General features: G+C 35.2%; 1 protein-coding gene across 5 annotated transcripts in view; it reads right to left on the bottom strand.

Moving 5' to 3' along the window:
- Positions 1 to 21527, bottom strand: part of LOC134529327 (protein son of sevenless) — a 386073-nt gene that overhangs the window by 292544 nt on the left and 72002 nt on the right. For all 5 annotated transcript variants that reach the window (XR_010074532.1, XM_063363274.1, XM_063363275.1 and 2 more), the window contains exons 7-8: positions 19626 to 19835; positions 13851 to 13966 (exon numbers count right to left, since the gene is read on the bottom strand). Coding sequence is in view for 4 of the 5 variants with exons in the window: in XM_063363274.1 (XP_063219344.1) it covers positions 13851 to 13966; positions 19626 to 19835 (326 nt within the window). In the remaining variant the exon portion in view is untranslated. The remainder of the gene's footprint in view (positions 1 to 13850; positions 13967 to 19625; positions 19836 to 21527) is intronic.

Raw genomic sequence — 21527 nt, 5'->3', positions numbered from 1 at the left:
GGTAGGTCGCGTGTCGGGCATGGCTCACAAATAATATATTTATGATCTGCGGTCTAGGCTATGCTGAACTTCAAACATTTTTTGACATTTAATTAGAATTCTTTAGACCACAGTTTTAGATAGGAGCCCAAAACAATGATCGAGTAACTTCATCTTTGTTCCGAGGACGTCGTCCTTCGTCTTGTAGCGTGAGTTGCAAGCAACCAAGGGATTTACTTGCGAGCAATATTTAATATTCATTTTCCAGTACCTACGAACAGTAAATATATTTTGAGTCAATAAAGTTTCTTTGTCCAACCAATTTTTATTTTCGACGTGAAATTTTTTTTTTGTGGTCCGAAGATGGCGGCCACAAAAATTTGTGAATTTTGGTGAAGGATAAATAGAAGACATGTAAATTTAGAGATTATTTAACCTAATATGAATAAGTCCAACACAAAATAACAGTTACAAGCCTTCTTTTTATTAGGTTTGACTTAAACATGTTTTATGATAAACCGCCAGTCTTTTGCATATCCAAATAATTTAAATTTTTTATGCATGCAAACTAAGCTGATCGCATTTCCTGTCTTTCTAGCAACTATCAAAGAGTGATGCAGAATTGGTTTTTTTCCAAAATGGCTGATAAAAAAAGTTACAACTTTCTGTTTTCATAGAAACAGAAGCTTAAAAGAACTTGTCATGTACACTCAAGACTTGTAACTTGTCAAGTAATAAGTTTTAAGAAACAAGCCCTAAGCTTGCTAAGCTAAGATCCAAACTAAACAGCTTTTGTCACTGTAAGCCTTCCTTTAGCAGGGTGTAAACATTCTTTAAAACTAAATTCTTTCTTAGTCAAACTTGTGAAGTGTATATAGTTCTTTGGTTTCTCAAATGTTCTAAAAGTGTTAAAATCTGTCAGCAGATACAATTAAGCAAGTAGTTAAAACATGTATAGTAAAACCCTGTTAAGAAGTTTTTCAAGGGACTGGATGCTTAAAACTTCTTAACAGGGAAAACTTCTTTAAAGGAAAAAGTAATTTCCAACGTAAAAATCGATTTTACTCAAATGACATGTGCTGTATTCACACAAAAATACACTTACTATCATTGGCATGCTGGAATAACGGAATAACTAATGACATATTTTTTATAAGTAAATTGAATTATTAAAACAGTATTTAATTTAATAAGCACATTAAAATTAGTATTATCAAAACACTAGCAAAAAAAGCAAATACTAACATTTATTGTTTTAAAAAATATACGCAAATAATTCAAAGAAAGTAGTATACTGGCGGTATATGGTTTACTTTTTACTTTGTTTTCGTCACGTGACTTTAATTGGAAAATTGGTGTACTGATGGAACAGCCTCTAGTCCCTGAGAATGCAAGCAGGTGATTGGGCGTGCGGCACAGGTTTCGAAGATCGCTGGCGTTTCTCATTCGTCAGTTAAGCCATGAATGGGGAAAATGTTCTGCAGGTGGAACAGCCTCTCAGTCCAAACAAACGCAGGCACATGATTCGTCGAAATACACACAAGTAACAGCGTGTGGCGTGCGGCGCAGGTTTCGACGATCGTGCGCGTTTCTCATTCGTCACTCGAAACGGCGCACAGATACAACAGCGTGTAGCGTGCGGCGTAGGTTTTTCGACGGTCTTGTTCTGTTCAAATTAACTACCGTATTGGCCCGAATATAAGGCGACCTGCAGTTTCAGGATGCCAAACAAATGTAAAAATAATTTTGGTAGAAATTAATGTGAAAATTCATTAGACATACGTTTTGTGTTGTTAAATCCGTTTTGCATTTATGTATACCGCATTTAACTTTCCGTTTCACTTAAGCTACGTATTACTATTTAGTAGTGTGTTAAACGTAACAAAGCAAACAAAGAATGCAAATTGCCGGAACAAAACAAGTGGCTAGCTGCCATGGTGACACATACGGCCATGAATAACTTCGGTGATTTGACCGCAAATATTTGTCCATAATATTACTCTCTGACAGTCTCTGTCCTATGAATTTTAAAGAATAATCTATGATAATTATGTTGTTTGAAAGGTTTTTGCATAAATAAAGCGTGGATTACTGTGAAATTATTAAATTAGCTTTTGAAGCAACGTACCAAATTCCTGTAAATATGGTGTCTTCGTGCATGTTCGGCAATGTTCGTTTTACAACAAAGAAAAATTGTGGAAAGACAGTTGGCAGCTGTGAATTTCCAAACATTACATCTAAAATGTTCTTAACATTTTCTGTTTGTAAACGTAAACAATCGTTCTGAAAATAGTTGTGATATTTTAGTATACAAATATTTCCCTTAAAAATCTGAAATTAAATTACCCTAAATGTTAACACGCGATTGTACACAAAGTACAAATATGAATTGTGTAATAAAAGGTTGCCATTTTGAGATGCTTAAACATTCACATTTTTACTCAAGAATATTTTAATTTTCAACTTTAAACAATTGTGAATTACTGCAATATTGGGTGGATTTATCGTTTTCCCCGTGTGAGGTAAAGATGTTTTAGTTAAAATAAAATATCGTGAACATTTTGTTTAACAATGTTTCTACTGTAGATTTCAGCTTGGAACTAATGCTAGCGGTGCTGACGTCTTGGGTGCGAAAATAAGGCGTCTTCCAATTTTCGCATCTCTCGTTTATGTAAAAATTGCCGCCTTATATTCGGACCAATACGGTATTAAACGTTTGGAAATATGTAAATTTTAAAATTAACCTTAAAAATTGTTCAAAAGCTTAAAGATAAACGATATTTTTTTTATTTTTTCCCACAAACGCTGAACGTTATATGCGGGAAGCGTATACAAAGACAAACGTTATGAAAGGGAAATATTAACATAGGGATATATGGAAGTGATCAAGGGAATAATTTTTTGAACTTAATAAACGGGAAAATGTGTTACGCGGGAACGTCTTAAGCGAGTTTTACTGTATATTTAGTGAAATGATTGCAGTCTCACAAAGTTGAAGTTATGTTTTTCTCAACTGTTACATAAACATAACAAGAACAACCATTGAATACAATGACTAAAAATTATAACTAAAACTCTTAACTGTCTTCGTAAAGAGAGCCTAACTTTTTACACACCAGCCTTGTGCCACTTTTAGTAAATTTTTATGGTAGAAATAATTTTGATAAATTTTAGTGAGTCATCATTTTATTTGAGATGCATTAAAAGGATTTATTGAATGTTTTTGAGAAACAATTTCGTTTTCTTCAAGCCGACTGGCCTGAAAGATTTTCTCTTGGCTGCCCTTTGGTACGCCAGGCACCATGGGCATCAACCCCTGCAAATCCTGTCCCATGTACGTCAGCCATAGCCTCCAATACAGCTGCACTATCGTGCTGTGCACTATAGAGCAGCTTAGATAACAGATCTTGCCATGCCGATCTGACATGTTTGGTGTCCAGCCCCGACATGGCATGCCTGTAATTCACTACCACAGTCAATGTTCCCAGCGCTGTCGACAGTTCCCGCTTGCCTAGCTTCATTTAGCATGGCTAGCTTAGATTCTTCTCTCCCCCCACCCCTTCCTGACCCACTCTCTGCGAGTCCTCACTTAGTCCGCCAGTTCGGTGCCTACAGTCCTTCCTCTTCTCTTCCCCTGTGTGCCTGGAGGCAAATTGTGCTCAGCTGGCTCAAGCACAACTCTGTGAGGCAAATTCAGTACTACAGTAGAATCCCGTTATAGCGAGCACGGTAATAGCAAGAGCACGGCTATAACGAGGTCTTTTCGAGGAATTTACGGCGTGATCGCGTGAAGCGCGCTTTGGTTATTTGTCTGCTTTATCTCCACCACTCTCGCTCGCCACTAGACATCTTGCAGTTGACGCCTGTCACATTCTTCAGCCTTGCAGTCGCCACCTAAGTGTGTGACTTAAAAATAGAATCCCGTCCTTTCTTTCTTTTATCAAACTTCCGTTAGTGATCTGTGCCTGCGACTTCACAGTCACAGCATCACTGGCTGGCTTCAAGGCCAAGGTATGCTCGAGTCGAATAAACCAAGCCTTTGAATATACATATACTTGTACGCATTTTTTATTATTTAGAAAAGACAAAATCTACTTTTTCCCGCCATTAAACATAACAATGTGCACTTTTTTTTTTAATATAAATGCTCTTAATTAGTTTGTTGGGACATTTTCATTAACGAGTAATAACATTGTTTATAACTATGTTAGGCCAAGAAAGTCAGACCCGTCTTTATACTTGTTGCTAATTGATCGCGTTAATAATACACAAATATTTATAAACTTGTTTGGAATTATTTTAGTCGTGACACGTTTACAAACACGTCACGATCACGATATTTATTTTACTATCGACAAATAATAGGCACTACCGTATTTATTTCCGAATCGCTAGGACAGTTTTCTTGTAACTTTTGTTTCCGTCAGCTGTTGGGGTATCTGTCCGGGAAGGGGGTGGGGATGGTTTGAGTTTAATCCCAAATTTATTTTCTAAAAAAGTTGACAGGTTTCTTTAAATGAAAAAAGTATAGTTTTCCAGTTTTTTCGTTTGAGGTGTACATACGTTGCCGCACTCCTGCTTTTTTGTAAGGAATTAAATCGTCGCACTACACTAGCGCCGCCTGTTAGCTACATCCCGAACCAACATGGCCGCCAGCAGACAGCCCGCGTCGACAATAGATAGCAGGACAATGCTGCGTCGGCCGCGGGCTGAGTCGAGTAATCGATTGCGGACTCAGATGCTATACTTACGTGGCGTGGTAAGGTATTCTGGTTATTTTGACGCAATCGGTGATCGCATCCGTACTTGTGGGGTATCATTTTTAAGAGAATTCACACATCTGCTCACAGAAATTAAGATTTCGTTAATATAACCTGTTATTTTCCAATTATACAGGTTTAAACACAATTTTTTTGCTATTTTTGGTTAATTTTTATTTTTTGGGGGCCAAAATCTGTCCAATTTGGTTATAGCAAGGACACGGTTATAGCGAGGATCAAACCTGGAACCGTGACATCTCGCTATAATGGGACTCTAGTGTACTTGGCTAATCACTACACCTACTTCTGTGACCCGCTTGCCATCTGTCAGCCATTTTAAGTACTCCTTTGACTGCATTTTTCGTCCCTCGCATGACACCTCTCAGCCCTTGAAACCACTAGGCTAGTGGCAAGTTTAGTTACTATGATCCTCCCTTCTTTTCAGCTCTCCTTGGCTAAACTTATTAAGTGGCAGCCCACCTTCTATAGACAATCGTCTTTGGGCTAGCCATTTTTGCACGTTGCTAGTGCTCCTCTCGACATAAAATTCTGTGATTTTATCCACAATACAGGATACAGTCTGCTGGTGAGGGGGTATTTATTCCCTGGTTTTCTTTTTTTTTTTATTTAGTGAAGAAATACATTTACTATATATATTAGGGTGGTCTATAATTACCTTTAAGGAATAAAAGTTAAACATATTGATCTCCATATTGCTACCCTTCTTCCACTATGCAAAGAGAATAATCAAAAAAAAATTTGGATCATTTGGAGAAAGTTTAGGGGTCCCTGTGAATTGAAAGTTCAGAATATTCTTTTTTTATTTTTTAAAAGTTCACTGTTTAAAGGTTATTTTGAAACAAATCAATCAGCTATTACAATGTAGTCTTAGAAGACTTTACTAAAAAGTTTTAGATCAGTTTCTAATAGGGAGTATCACTTCCCATTGTTTGCAGAATGAATAGTTCTGTAGATATCTGCCAGGTTGCAGCAGCAGTAGTAATAGTAGTAATGTTGATTTCAGTGAAAAACAAGTATTAGTTGATTTTCTTGTGAATCTTTTATAAGTGATATTAGTTGCATTTCAACTTGTTCAAGCTTGGTAAGTACTTATTAAGGAACACATAGAAATTGTACTACCTACATTAAAATAAGCACTAGGTTTAAGTTTAGTTAGCAATGAGAGTAGGTAATAACTTATTTACCTTTAAAACATAACCTAAGAGTTTCATACGCAACTACACAAAAGTGTTCACTGTCAATTCAGGTCATAAATACCGTATTCACTCGCGTAATGTCCGCCCTCGCATAATGTCCGCACCCTTTATTTATATATCCTTAAAAGAAAAAATTAAAAATTCGCATAATGTCCGCACCAGTAGTCTACGGCGGGCAACACAACTTTGGCCACCCCTAAAGGACGCAGTACGAATGGAAAGTTGACGGCTCTGTAAACAAAGCCGTGACCTTCAGCTGTCCTTTCTCTCCTGTCCTGAAAGGGTGGGGAAATTCGTTGAACTGAACAAAGCACGGTAACGGTAAACACAGCTGACCAACACGCACGCAAGTTCAAGGCATGAGTTTCGCGTCGAGTTTTGTAGTGTAGAGTAGAGAATGGGTAAATATAAAACCTTCACTGCGCGGTTTAAATTAAGAGTTGTTCGTTATGCTGAAGAGCATGGGAACAGGGCTGCTGAAAGGGAGTTTGAAGTGCAGGAAAAAAGTGTTCGTTAGTGGCGGAAAATAAAAGAACAGTTGCAGTCAAAAAATGCAACACGGCGTGCGTTTCGCGGACCCAAGGCTGGGAAGTTCCCAGAACTTGAAGTTAAAGTTTTTAACTATATACGTGAATTAAGAAGTAATGCCTGTGCTGTTTCGTATGAAATGGATCAAGTAAAGGGGCGGGAAAAAAAAAAATTAACATCACATTTGCTGACATAGATCAGTCTTGTTTTCTGTTGAGGTAAGACACGCAGCGCAGCGTAAAAGAAACGTCAACTTTAATTAGTGTGTACCCTGTTTTACGTGTCAGGACAGAACAGAACCCCTCTTTGTTTACATTTGGTTGAAATCCCTCTCTCGGCCATTCTCACGCTCTAAATGTTTCCTTTCCCTTCCTCCTTCTTTACGTCACGAAGGCCATCAGTTGCCGGGAGGGAGGGGGGGGGGGGGGAGTACAGTGCGCAGCAGATGTGGAACTGGTGAGTCACTGCGCTGTTGCCAGCTCGCTGGTTCCCTACGCGCCGCACGTAAGGATATGGTACGGCTAAAATATTGCAGCCGTGCCGTTAATAGCCGTTTTAATCCATGACATATTAATCACATTAATTTTTTTTAATGTTCCGGCGGGTGCGAGACAGTTACCGGTGGCAATTACAGCAAAGTAAACATGGTCTAAGCCGGGTTGTTTGCAAGCGATCCCGCAGCAATATTCTTTTAAAATACGTAGCTAGTTGAATCCAAATTGATTTTAGATACGTTTCGTGCCTTTTTAGTAATAATTAAGACACAAAATTTTGTATTTTTGTTTTTCCTCGCATAATGTCCGCACCCCATTTTTTTGGCCAAAAAAGTGGTCAAATTACTGCGGACATTACGCGAGTGATTACGGTATGACATCTTATACAAATCTCTTGGTTGCAGATACATTGCTGACTCATAGCTACTTCTACTACTAGATCTTCCTCTGAAGTGTGGCTCATTGGAAAGCCTACTGAAACACTTTCCAAAGCTAGGCTACCTTCAAAAGGACACATATTGCAAAGACTTATTTTCAACCATATAAGCAACAAATTGGGCTTAAAAAAAAGGAATAAGAACCACTGTTGAAGATGTCCTGGAGATTTGGGGTATGGCCAAGATTCCAACTCAAAGAATAAATGCCAATGAAAGGAAACTCAATAAACTGTATAATAACTATCTCAATCTTAAAAAAAAAAAAAATTTTTAAAAAATACTCCTTCATGGCTGTCGTATGATAGAGGAAATATTCAAAGGAGACCTATCAGATCTTTTTGACATTGCACATAAAGCTGCTTAGCAAATAATGAAAACTTATGATGACAATAAGTTTTTAGTAATGCACATGAAGACACAAAGAGCTGCAGGATGGTAGGAGTAGACAAGAATCTAGTAGCTCAAAAGTCAAGATGAGTTGAGACGTCAGCATTCTGATAATGAAATGCAAAAATTCAACAAGTGTGTTGCCTCAAGTATACTAGCAATAACTGAAGAATCCATAAGCAGTAGTTCTGATGAATCAACCTTCATGAGCATTACTCCAAAGGAACCCATTAAAAGGAAGAATATTCTCACCACTAATGTAGCAGCATCACTTGACAGAGTAAATTTATCGAACCGTAAAGCCAAGTTTGTCATCAGTGCACTTTCTGAGGCCTGTGGTTTGACTTTTAATAAGCTGTCAGCATCTCAGTGCACAATCAGGCGTAATTGCATAAAAGAACGAGAGACTGTAGCAGAAAATGATAATTCATCTTTATGTTCCGAAGATCCTTTATTTCTACACTGGGATGGCGAGTTACTTACAGATATTGCAGGGGGCACTGAAAAGGTTGACAGAGTGGCGATACTTGTCACTGGAAATGGGGTCGAGAAATTACTAGGAGTTCCAAAGATTCTCCGTGGAACTGGCCAGGAACAAGCTACTGCTTGCATAAACGCTCTGCCAATACAGGCTTGAAGAGTGGAGCACGTGCTAGTCTTAAAGAGAGTGTAAATACTAGTCTTGTGTGGATTCAATGTAGGCACCATGTAGATTAAATTGTGTCCATTTTCAGCTCAGCTTTTGAATAAGTGGGGGTCCAGATGTTTCTATGTATAAGAGTTTCAATAAACACTGGCCTCAGATTGACAAGTACATATATTCACAAGGCAGACATGATCAGTTTGACTCCAATTATCAGACTTAGGGAGGAAATGGTGGGCTACTATACTGCCATTTTAGACAAAGCAACCTCGAGATGAATACGCAGAGCTTTTGCAGTTAATATCTTTCTTGGAGGTACAAGCCCAGAATCAAAAGTAATGTTTCGAGGCCCATGTGGTTAGCACAACGAACGCACATTGGTAGGCAAAGGCTATTTATTCCCTTAAAATCTATTTACTCAAAGAACAGTTTACCCTTACTTCTGGAGAAGAAAAAGGAATAGCTGAAGTAAGCTTGTTCGTAGCCCTCATTTATGGTCGGCATTGGAATGAGGCACCGAAGGATGGGAAAGCTGTTACGAATGATGTACCGTATTTACCCGAATAGAGGCCGAGGTTTTTATCTCCAAAAATTACCTTCAAAATATTGGGTCGGCCTAGAAACGCACATCAAGACAAAAAGCACTCAATGAAATCAATTAAAATAATTACTTATCGGTACTTTAAACAATAATAATACTATAACCGCATTTAATGATTTACGCAATTGGATTTGGTTTTCCGTGGAAAATAGCAATTTCACTAACTTATATATTGTTTGGGGGATACTGTATGTATGTAAGCAACGTACGTAAGAATTATAGGTAAACAAAACATTAGCCTGCAGAGTTACCAACATCTGTGCTTATTAGGGTGTGTTCCATTATGAAACAGTGTATCAGATGAACAGCAAAATGGCGTCACATTTGAGCATGAAACATCATGGATGTTGGCACTACTGGTGTTTCATCATAGATAAATACTGTTTTCTAACTTCCAATACCGGTATTGACGTCTTTCGTTAGTAGGTATATTACTGTAATCTATGATCAGATTCCAGTGACAAACTAACCTACAAATAAAACTTTGTTAGTAAACACGTGGTAGATAACGTAAGGTGTAATTTAGTGTTTATTGTAATATTTATCAAATTTAACGATGGGTGACCATGTTGAAAAGCGTGGGACATCTTCATCTCAAATTTCTAAACAAGAACGGCACTATTTTGATGCTAACTATAAACTTAAAGTTATAAGGTGTGCTGAAGAAACAAACAACTGTGCGTGTGTGTGTGTGTGAAAAAAATGTGCGGCGGTGGAGAAAGCAAAAAGATGAACTTCAAAATGCTTCTTCAACTCGAAAATCTTTCCGTCGCTAACTACCACCTGCATTACAGGAACATCAAATTAGCCGGGGGGGGGTAAACAAAGCCACCTCTTCATCTTTAATACGTAGTACCTGTCCTTCCATGTCAATAACGAATCCGTATCGATTCATGATATCCGCTCCTAGAACTACCTCGTCTGTGATATCAGCAACAAGAAAGGTCTGTGATAATGTCCAAGTTCCAATCCTTACCTCCAAATCCAGCTGTCCATGCACAGCATAGCACAGGTGATGTCTCCAGTGGCTGTCTAGAGTCAGTATGGAATGGGTGTTCTCTTCAGCTTTTCCCTACTTACAATGTCTGTGCGAACTATAGATGTAGATGCCCATGTGTTTACAATTAGTCTGCCATTGATCCATCCATTGAGTAAGTACGGTTACATGAAAAACCCTAGGGGCTACCATTTCCTGCAGAGCTGGCATGCGCCCCCTCACACCAGCTATTGCTCATTTCCCTGTTGATCTTCCTGTTTCTCTTCATGCTGCAATGTCTTCCTGCTGTTCGGACAGTCCCACTAAATGTGTCCTGGTTCATTGCAGACGAAGCACCGCGGGCATCCTCCTGCTCTTTGCGTCTGGTTACCTGGAGTATCATTCAGCAGCTTCTTCAATTCCCTGAGAATATCTACTTCATTAGTGGTGTTTCTGGCATTTGCTCCATTGTAGGGCTCCAGTCCAGCTCTCCTTGTCCTGATGTTTGTGTCTCTTGAGGCACTGCGTGCTGCCTCAATTTCCAGGCCATGGACCACGGCCTCGCAGTTCCTCTTGTGCCGGGTCAAACGAAGAGTTTGTTGAACCACCGCATCTCGGAGTTCATCAATAAAAGTATTGGTGGCTAGCTAGCTGCTGGCGGAACTCTGTTGGTGCTTCTGCACAGTCTAAATGCACGAGTCGCTCAATGTAGACTTTGAATTTTTGGAGTGTTTCTGATGATCTCTGTTGACGTATCTTCAGGGCTGTTCTATACACCTCGCCCATGTGTTGGTCGCCATACCATAGCTCAAGGGCCTCTACTGGTCAGGAACTGGTATGGTCTGCAGCAGCTCTAGTGGAGATCCTCGCAGGGCCAAGACGAGTGCGTTAGCCTTTTCTTCCTCGTCCCAACCATTCACTTTAAAGCTGCCTCGAACTGTCGCTTGTAGACAGCCCAAAACGATTGACTATCAAAGGTGGGTTGCTTGAATTGTGGATGACCAGTTGCCCCTTCCATTTTCACATCTCTGGAATAACTACTTCGTTTCGTAGCAGATGCAGCTTCCTTGATCATCCGACTGCACTCTTCAGTCACAGCTGTTACTCGCTGTTCGGTGGCCTGCTCGAGTTGAACTAGCTGCTGTGAAACCTAATCTTGATTAAAACCGTTAGCACACTGATAAGGTTGAATACATGTTTGAAAAAACAGTCAACAAATCTGTAAAAAGCACACAAATTAAGTATGAAATTTGACAGTTTCCAGGATATCCCAATCATAAATTTTTGTGAAATAAAAGGTTGAGAATTATGTTTAGTATCATATTACGTTAATTGATATATTCCATTTTCAATTGTTACGTTTATTCAGAAGTTGACAGTAGCATCAAGACATCATGGCATACCAACTCATGTGTAAGCAGCGCCCACCCAATGATTGGTCCTTAGTGAATCAACTGCCAGCGATGTTTAATTTGACTCTTGACAGCTCAAACACCATTTCTACAGTATGACTAACAAGGCCTCAATGCAAAGAGGGGTGAAAAAAAGTTGAACAGTTTTACTTAAGCATTCATGCAATGGACAAAAAAAGAATAATATGAAAAAAATTTGCTATTTTCTTTTTTCATACACTTTAGTTAAACCAAGCAAAAAAATAAAACTTACACATGTTACAGTCCACAAATCATAAAGAGAATTTATTTTCATGGAATGAAAGAAAGATGCTTATCACTTGTGTTCACTCCTAAAATTGCACCTGCGATACATAAGAAACGTCATAATAAACTTTTTATAGCAGGCTTATACTGTAATGTTTTTTAATGAATGTGCAACTAGCATTTTGTAAACCATTGAAAATATTCTGACATAAAATAACTAACAGCTTGCTCTAAATAAATAAAAAAATAATGTATTCAGGGTTGCCACAAGCTCAGAATGCCACAATTTTGTAACTTTTCCATGTTTTCCAGACCTAAATCGACAAGTTTACCTAACCTTCAGACAAGAATAATTCCACAGCACCACTTGGTGTTGATGCTTTTTCTCTGGGAAAAAGAGCTTGTATATGGAATTCAAATATGTCATTTTGATCTATTTTACCAAAATAAATATATATTTACATGACAAAATCTTTTTTCTTGGGAAAAAAAAACAGAAACTGATTTCACCTGCCCCTACAATAATCACCCTATTAATTTTTTTTAAATTTTTTTTTGCAATTCTGAAGCAAAGCCTCCTTGCAGAAAAAAATTATCATAATGCTTTTTTTTACTTGCTGACATATTTTCTAATTTATTATTCTCTATGAACGTATTGTGATATTTCAAGTAGTTTACAAGTAGTTTACTACTCTAAAGAGTGGTTGGTTAGGTTAGCTTTTATATATTATAAATACTATGATATTGTAAGAATAGTCAAATGGGTTATGCTAGCTACATTAAAAATATTAAAAAACAATGTGGATGGTTGGTTAGGTTAGATACGCTACATTTGAAATAGTATGAACGGTTGGTTTGGTTAGGTTAGGTTACCTAGATTAAAAAGACTGTGAAATAATTTGAAAGGTTGGTTATAAATTATCTATTTTAATGAAGCTAACCTAACCCAACCTAACCAACTGCAAAATTCAATGTAGAGGTGAGAAATCAGTAGTACTTAATAGCATAACGAGCATTTCACATTTTGTAACAGAATTAAGTTTACAAACAATATAAAACTATAAACATTTATTTAGTGTTATCTGCTGTTGCCCTATAACCAATTTAAATTACCTGATTTTGAAAGCTAGTTTTACAAATTACTTTATAAGCATCCTAGCAGATTAGCTGATAATGGTCATGTCATACTTCATAGCCCATTCTGTTGTTTTGTCTTGTATTTATTTTAGTTTTTATTTTCTAAATAATTCCATATTACTTTTTTTTTCACCGGCATCAAAACGGTCTGATTTTTGTTTAATATATTTTGTTAAAGATTAAATACATAGACACTAACTACACATCCAGTCGACACAAAAATTGCAGAAACACAAACAAAAAAATATATTCTACTTGAAAACAATTCGGTCTTGATCTCCTTCCCAAAAGAAAGCTATTTATTTCAATTTTATTACATGTTAAAAAATTATTCTATTTTTTTAAACTCTTCAGAATTTTATCTTTATTAACACAGATGCCAAATATCTCCAGAGTAACTGAAAATACAGTGAGTATTACTTCCGAGTTGGATTGATAACTGAAGATCAAGTAAATAACAGTGTATCAAAATTAACGCAATTTTAGATAGTTTGTAAACTTTTTGCTATAGATTCACCTTAAACTATTGAATGTATGCTATAAAACTTGTATGTAAACAGGCAAAAATGTTTATTTTTACCCTTGCTAAATTCCATTTTTACAGTAAGAATGCAGGAATTCGACGAAATAATGGAAAATTAACTGAATTTTGTGTAATTATACTTTTAGTATTTTTGAGGTGCTTGAACATCAACAAAATATTTATTTTCCATTTCACTTTTATTACCACAAGAAAGAATACTAGAAATATTGGGTTATTTCACTGTTTTCCTAGTATTCTTTAGTTATTTTTGTTTCCTTGTCTTATCCCTGATTTCCTGGTTTTTTATACCTGTAGCAACACTGTTATTACAATCACTAAACATATAGCAAGTGGTAATGAGCAGCATTTCACATGTGATCCTAATAGCTGATTAGTTTAATAAGGGCCAATATCCCAAAAAAATAAAAATAATTCCTATTTGAACAAGAAAATAAAACACGTTTATTAATTTCTTGTACAGTTTATTTCAGTGCTTAAAATAATGCTCACTTCTTTGGTAAATTTCCAACAATCTGCAACAGTTCCATTTGTAAAGGCTTCAACAAGCCCTCTACTTGTTCCAAGCTTTCACTATCTTCTGCACTTGGTGATAATCTATGTAATATCTATAAACATAAAAAAATATATATTAATATTATTAAATCATTCACAGTAACATTTTTCTGCATAACTCAAGCAGTAACAAACGTTATAAAAACATACTACTGTTACTACAATCTTACCAGACTCATATTAATAATTCACTATAAAAGATGCTTCAATCTTTAGATATTGCTACTAAACTAAAATTATTTTAAAACTATTTGTGTTTTGTATATTAAATAAAATATTTTTTTTTATAATTAGTGCTAATGAAAAAACCTGTTGTCAAAATATATGAAAAACACAGAAAACATAAAATTAATAAAAACATATTGCAAACAACATGACTACTCTTGAGTTCCACTCCTTGTCACTAGAATCATCTCGGCTATGGGCATAAAAAGGAAAAACTGATATGCCATAGTGATCATATTATAAGGCATAAATTCACATCTGATGGAAGAGCCATTTTAAACATAGGACTTCTTCATTTTTTCACAAAATAACTTTACAACTAATTCAAATCCCCAAAGTCTTACTTCATCTATTACACACAAAGCTAACAAGAAGAGGGCATGAACTTCAAGTCGCCAATTTTGACATCTCTTTGCGATAGTAAATTACTTCCTAATAGCAATCTACCCTGTACAAGAGAAAACCCAACTCTAAATTTTTCTAAATAAATAGCCAATCAAAAAATGAAGTACAACTTATATTCCCTTAACATTGCACTAACAATCGCTATAGTACCGTTGGCTAGCCATTAGAGCATCTGGCTACAATGCTGGCGATTTGGGTTCAATATCAGTATAGATACTTTACTTTTCATTTTTTATCAATTTTTCATCAATAACATGAAATTTTGTTAACTACAAATGTTTAATTGCTAGGGTGAAGGTAACATGAAATAAGCAAAATGCTTTTATTAAATACACAACATAATTTATTTTTCAAACACATACCAAAGAGTAAAAGCATTTACACATTGTTGTCAAGAGTCAGTTTCTACAGACTGCACACTTGAGGGTGATACTGATCATAAAAAAAACACTTTGAAACACAGAGAACTGTGAGAAATTTGTTTAAAATAACCTACAAGAAAAAAAATTACAATCAGTAAAATTACATACTAATGGTCTGTACTGTGGTTAATTAATTTTTTTCATTCTTGTACTTTCAATAAATAAAAATGAATTTTCATGTAATAAATGAAATATTGATAAAAATTATTTTTAAAAATTTAGCCAAAAATTGAACTTGAGGCACCATTGTAGTACTGAGATGCTCTAACCGCTGGGCCTCGCTGCCTTAGCATCTTTAAATGCAACAGGTGTAAAATTTGTGCCTTGTTTTTGATTTGCTATTTCTAGAAAATGATTGAGAGTTGGGTTTTCTCCTTCACAGGGTAGATTGCTACTAAGTAGTATTTTATCATCATTCTCACACAAGGGCATCAAAATTGACGACCCAAAGTTTGTGCCCTCTCCTTGCAAGCCTCGTTCTTTACAGCCTTACTAAACAATGTCATATTCAGAAATTTATTTGGAAAGGAGTCATCTGACTACAGGAGTCGACTGACTACATGTAGTCAGTTTTCAAAGGAAACTACACTGCGCTCTAAATAGACTAGGTCTCATGATTTTTCTGCTGATTATTATATTCTTTTATTTTCAATTAAGAAATGTTTATTATGGCTCTAACAATTAAAAAGTACTCATTTTTGGCATTGCACTAATGCCTACGTTTAAAGTTCAAGGATTAAGTGCTAATTATAGCAACCTAATGTTTAAGTACAGTTCATAATAAAAATTCAGTTGTGAATTCACAAAGCATTATTTAGCTACAATAGAAAACATTTTAATACAAATATTTATAATTAGATGCATACTGAAAAAAAGAAATAATACCTTTACTTATTACTACACACAAAATCTTAATAAGTATACTGAAAAAGTAAATGAATACCATAAAATAAAAAAATATGGCTGTAAGCTAGCACTATGACAAAATCATACTTATAAAGATGTTGCTAAAATAAAAAAACATATACCTCTAGCTCTGTTAAAGTGGTAGCTACAAAGCAAATTAGAGAGTATGTTGATCCAAGATGGCACCCTAAAATTTGGCGCCAGTATAAAAATGATGGCGATCTCCGGCATTTAAAATCCATAACAGATGATTAAGTCGTTGGCACCTTATGATTATTTTGAATTTGCTGCTACCACCCAGTACTATAAAAAAAAAGATGGCTGCCTCCAACTCCCTATCAGACAACAGTATTTTAGAAATTGAATTTGGCGTTAATGACTACAGTATATATTCCTTATTTATGGCTTCATATCCTTACAGTCACACTGTCTAGTGGCTAAAGTTGCGGCCTACTGATTTGAGACCTCGAATTGGCAGCTTACCCGCCGGAATATATTTTTTTATTCGTAAAAATAACACCAACGCTCAACAGGAACTCTACCTAGTTACCAAAATATGAACTACGATGGCCACCGCTGGCTGTGATGTTACCAGCAGACAGCTCCCCACCACGTGGTATTTTAAGAACTATCACCACCTGAGGAGCTGCCAGGCCCCCCTCGTCACCACACCTTCTTGCCATGCCCACCTGTACAGCAACTATGTTGCTTTGTTTATGTTTGGCGCCAGTATTCCCTCACTCCCCCCTACTATTAGCGCACAATAATCAGAAAATTTGTCAGTGTCATAAGCTAAGTCTGAAATTCTGGATGATTGATTTATCAATAATAAAATTAATTTATTTAAAAAGTATTTAAACATTTTTTGCATTCTGCTAGCACTAAATGTAAACAAAACTGTACAAAGAAAACACATTTAAAAAAGTTAATATTTTATTTTTCAAAATCTATAAATTCATTTTTGTCTGCCCCAAACATTGCAATCTCTTTGTGAATTTGGTTTATTAATCTCTTGTTGTATGCCTTCAAAAAGTTTGAAAACTACAGTTGCTCTTTCTTGGCTTTAGTTTGTTAGTTACATATACATAAGTTGTGGCTTAAAATTTTTTGGTCCAACATAGAATCATTATTTGCATTATATGTTTTAAAACATTAATAAGGAATAAATGAAAATGTTTAATTCTTTTCAAGATTATGTATATTTTTTTTTTAGTTAATTACACATATAAAGCCGTAAATATTTGTTGTATGTGCATGTAAACAAGATTATTTTGAAGTTATTTCTGCAGGTAAAAATACAAAATGGGACCCATTGGGAAAAGATTTTTTGTACTGCTGGTTATCAAATTTAATTTGGGCCATTCTGTAATTTTTACATAGGGCATGAGTACATCAGAGTGCCATTTAAATAATTGTTTTTACAAATCTTTTTTGCCCCCATTATTCTAATTTCAGTTTTGGCACATTTTTTTAGAAATTTCTTTTTGAAGGTATTTTTATTGATCTTATTAATACTTTTATAAAAAAAATTTGAAAGAATGGTCTATGACAGAAACTAACACAATAATTTTATACTCCATTTAGTTTGGTTTTATATTTATGTTTTTATGTGCTTTCAGGGCAATTTTAAGGGTCAATTGTTTTTGCTTTGTTTGTAATTGCATTTTAATGTAATTTTCATTGATATTTTCTTTGCTCTCACCATGGGTCTTTGTCAGAGGCAAGCTGATGCAATAGTTGGCCTTTTGCATGAGAGAGAGAGACAGAGAGAGAGACAGCGAGAGAGCGAGACAGAGAGAGACAGAGAGAGACAGAGAGAGGCAGAGAGAGAGAGGCAGAGAGAGAGAGAGACAGAGAGAGACAGAGAGAGAGACAGAGAGAGAGACAGAGAGAGAGAGACAGAGAGAGAGACAGAGAGAGAGACAGAGAGAGAGACAGAGAGAGAGACAGAGAGAGAGACAGAGAGAGAGACAGAGAGAGAGAGAGAGACAGAGGATTCGGGAGTGCTGTTGCCATGTACCAAAATTGGATGGTATTTTTTCCAGGAATTTTTTTCATCACTTCCTTCGGGCAGATGCGGCTGCATAGCTTCGTTCATTTAGTCAGCTTCTAAACGAGATACAGAGAGGTCGTGTGTCAGTTGTTATCTCACAAAATAATATATTGATGATGTGAAGAGTATTTCGCAATTGTGGTCCGGGCGCTACCATTTATAATCAACCTTTTTTGCTTTTTGTAATTTTCAACTAGAATTTTTTGACCACAGTCGTCACTAATAGCCCACAATAAGAATCAAGCTAACTTTGACTTTTTTCCGAGGACATAGTCTTTCGGTCTGTACCGTGAGTTTGTGTGCAACCACGGGACTTAATTGCTAACTATATTTTTATAGTCATCCTTCAGTACCTGCAAACAGTTGACAGGTTTGGTTTTGGAGTCTGTGAAGAGGTTATGTGCACATTTTTTATTACTTCAATGTACATTTGTTCTTGTGGTCAGAAGATGGCGATCATTGTGCTAACGTGAATTTTTAGTAAAAGACAATAAAAAGCAGTAATCTCAGTTTGTGTCAGAGAGACATTATTTCAGCAACCAATCGACAACAGTAACAGTAATTTTTCTGGAACTTATATAATATTCAGCACCCAATTTATTTCTGTAAGTGTTAATGAAACATGTATGTCCACTCCTAGGCCAATCCGTTTGCTAGCCAGGTGGTCTGGGGTGTGATAAGACACACGTAGGTTCACATTTAAGTGATTTGTTACAAGATGCTCTTACTATAAGTACTGCACACTCCATTTTAAACTTGTTAATCAGGATTAACTTTTAAAAATGAATTAGTGAAATTATGTGCAAAAACCGGGACTAATAAAACTAACTAATTTTTACTATAAATGGCTACCTGCTGTTACATAATAAAAACCTTACTTTTTCAATAGTAATCACCAGCGGCTCTTATGTGACGACAGTGCTACCACCTTCAGACAAACATTTTTAAACACGTAATCACAGCAGAATTTAATAATGCGAGTTCAAATAGTGAAAATCACGTAACATGATTTGTTTGCATGTATCTTAGACTCTTGGGTATGTACAATTAGGATACACTTACTGTACGTGTTAGCCACAAAAGGAATAGTATTGATGTTTGTTTGTAATGCAAGAAAAAACTCATAGCAATGGCAAAGTTAAAAAATGATTCATGAACCATATAAAAGAATAACCACAATAAAAATTTTAATTAATGATACAAAAAGCAAACATTGTTCCTCAACAGAGACTTTTAAAAAAACCTTAAAATAGTTCAATTTTTTGTCCATACATTCAAACTACTCCGCAAAAAGGTTTATACACGAAAACATAAATTATTTACATGAATCTTCCTTCAAGGGAACACCTAATATACATAACTACAAAAGTACATAACAGTTTTATTGATGCTCTTTGAAAATGTAGAAACCATTATAAAAACTAATTTTCATAACATATGTGGTACTCATGGTAGCATATATAAAATGTTTGACTGACTGGTTGATAAAAGTTTTATTTAATTGGTTGGTAAAATCTTTATCTTTAACTGAAATAAAAAAAAGCCTTAACAGTCAGCATAAAAGTACTCTCAAAAGTTAATACACAGTCAATCACAATGTTCTTAATCCAACTGGATTGACCAATCCATACAATTTTATCAAAAAGTAATTACAACTGAAGGTTACAAATAATTATCCAGAAATATATTTCATGAACTTACCTTAATATATTCAAAGTAAAGGAAACAATGCCACACAGGTCCCATCAGTAACTTTGGTAGATAGTACTTGACAGCTTCACGGAAGCCATGTCCTGCGGAATGCAATGCTGCGCACACATCAGGTCGTGACAGTAACAAAGAAAGTGTGTCTCTGCAGCGAGGTTGTGTAATATCCTTTGCATACCGTCCATACACGTCAAACTCTGCTGCCTGTTCAAAAAGCATACACTTGCATTACTTTTACAAACTGCAGACAAATAAATAATCTGCACACTTGAATATTATGTCCTCACTGAATTACCAAAGCAATTAACTATTGTGTAACCACATTAACTTCTACACCCATTTAAATAAATTAATCCACTTTACGAAAAGTGCTACAAATCTTACAACACTAAGAGTAATTTGTCTTGTTTAAAAAATAATTTTTAAGTTATACTTCTTTAGGTGCATTATTAAAAAAAATAGTGAATTTTTACAATTCAGCGCAGCATGCAATAAAATTTTCACAGGATGAAAAAAAGGCTACATACAAATAAAATTATATATGTGCTTTTAAATCGCATACTTAAGAGATTGATATTGAATACTGGTCCACATAATTAAAAACATTTATTTTTGTTAATATTAGAGATAAAAATTGTGTTTATACATTTTTTAAAGTGTATTGATATAAATGAGGATATGTTCCTGTATGTATAATTTATTTGCATTGTAAATTATAAATTAGTACATTATTATTTCATAAATTATTAATACTAATAAATTAGAATAAACTTTCAGCATAATTATTGATTTTCATTACTAATTAAAATTCATCTTAAAATTTACTAAATTGAATTATTAATTTTATACATGTGTATATATTAATACTGAGTAATTATTTAATTTTTTTTTTCATTTAATTGAATTTATACTTTACCAACAATATTGTAATATCACTCCAATCGTTTTATTATTTTATTTCTATTAATTATTTGCATAAAAAATTATAGTTTTTTACTACGCCAAGTAAGTTTAACTTCTAACCCCTGTACGAGTAACACTATGAAAGTAAATCAATATATAAGACTCGATTTTCAAGATTTATGCAGTGGTAAAATTTATAAAATATAATATGTAATTAAAATTTTTTATCAGCATCTTACTCAATTCAAATTTAATTTTCATGACCACTATTTAAAACTATTTAAAACTTTATTCATGAACCAAAATGGATTTGTTGACATAATCTTTTGACTGTAATAATGGGATTCTCTGTTCACCTAGTGTGATGAAATTGTTTCTCAATCTCCCAATATGCTGCTGCCCTTCAAACATATGTACAGTGGAATCCGTTTTAATGACATCGAAGGGAATTGATAAACAGGTCATAATAAGTGGACGTCATACAAAGCATTTTGGGAAAATAAACAAACCTTTATTTAGGTGAATACTTATTTATTTTAATAGAGAAACTTAGCATATAAACACGTGTACAAACATAATACATATATGTAAATTATTTTTTTTAAATTAAGAAATCTGTAATTTTTGTCTGCTTCTGTTTTTTCATTTTATTGTAATAACAGTCTCTAATACTATTGTGTATAGAAGACATTGCCATGGTCAAATTACTATCATTTTCAATATTGCTATGAACAAATCGTGATAATAATTCTGCAGCCTTTAATGCCTCTTCTGCGGTAGGTAATGGTGCTTCCTCGACTTCCTCTTTCCTTTCCCCATCACTTTCGATGTGTTCCCTAGCATTAATGTTCTGTACGATATTTTCATCGGTGGGTTCTTCGGATGTAAGAAGAGCACTATCGATGTCAACATAATCTTCCCACATTTCCAGTGCTGCTAAAGAATCTGAATTTAGGTTTCGTGACCACAAAGATAAAGGGACGTCATCTTCTT

The sequence above is a fragment of the Bacillus rossius genome, chromosome 2, assembly GCF_032445375.1.
Source record: "Bacillus rossius redtenbacheri isolate Brsri chromosome 2, Brsri_v3, whole genome shotgun sequence".
In the NCBI taxonomy this organism is placed as follows: Eukaryota; Metazoa; Arthropoda; class Insecta; order Phasmatodea; family Bacillidae; genus Bacillus; species Bacillus rossius.
Note: the sequence above shows the minus strand (reverse complement) of the source record. Positions and strands in the feature narration are given on the sequence as shown.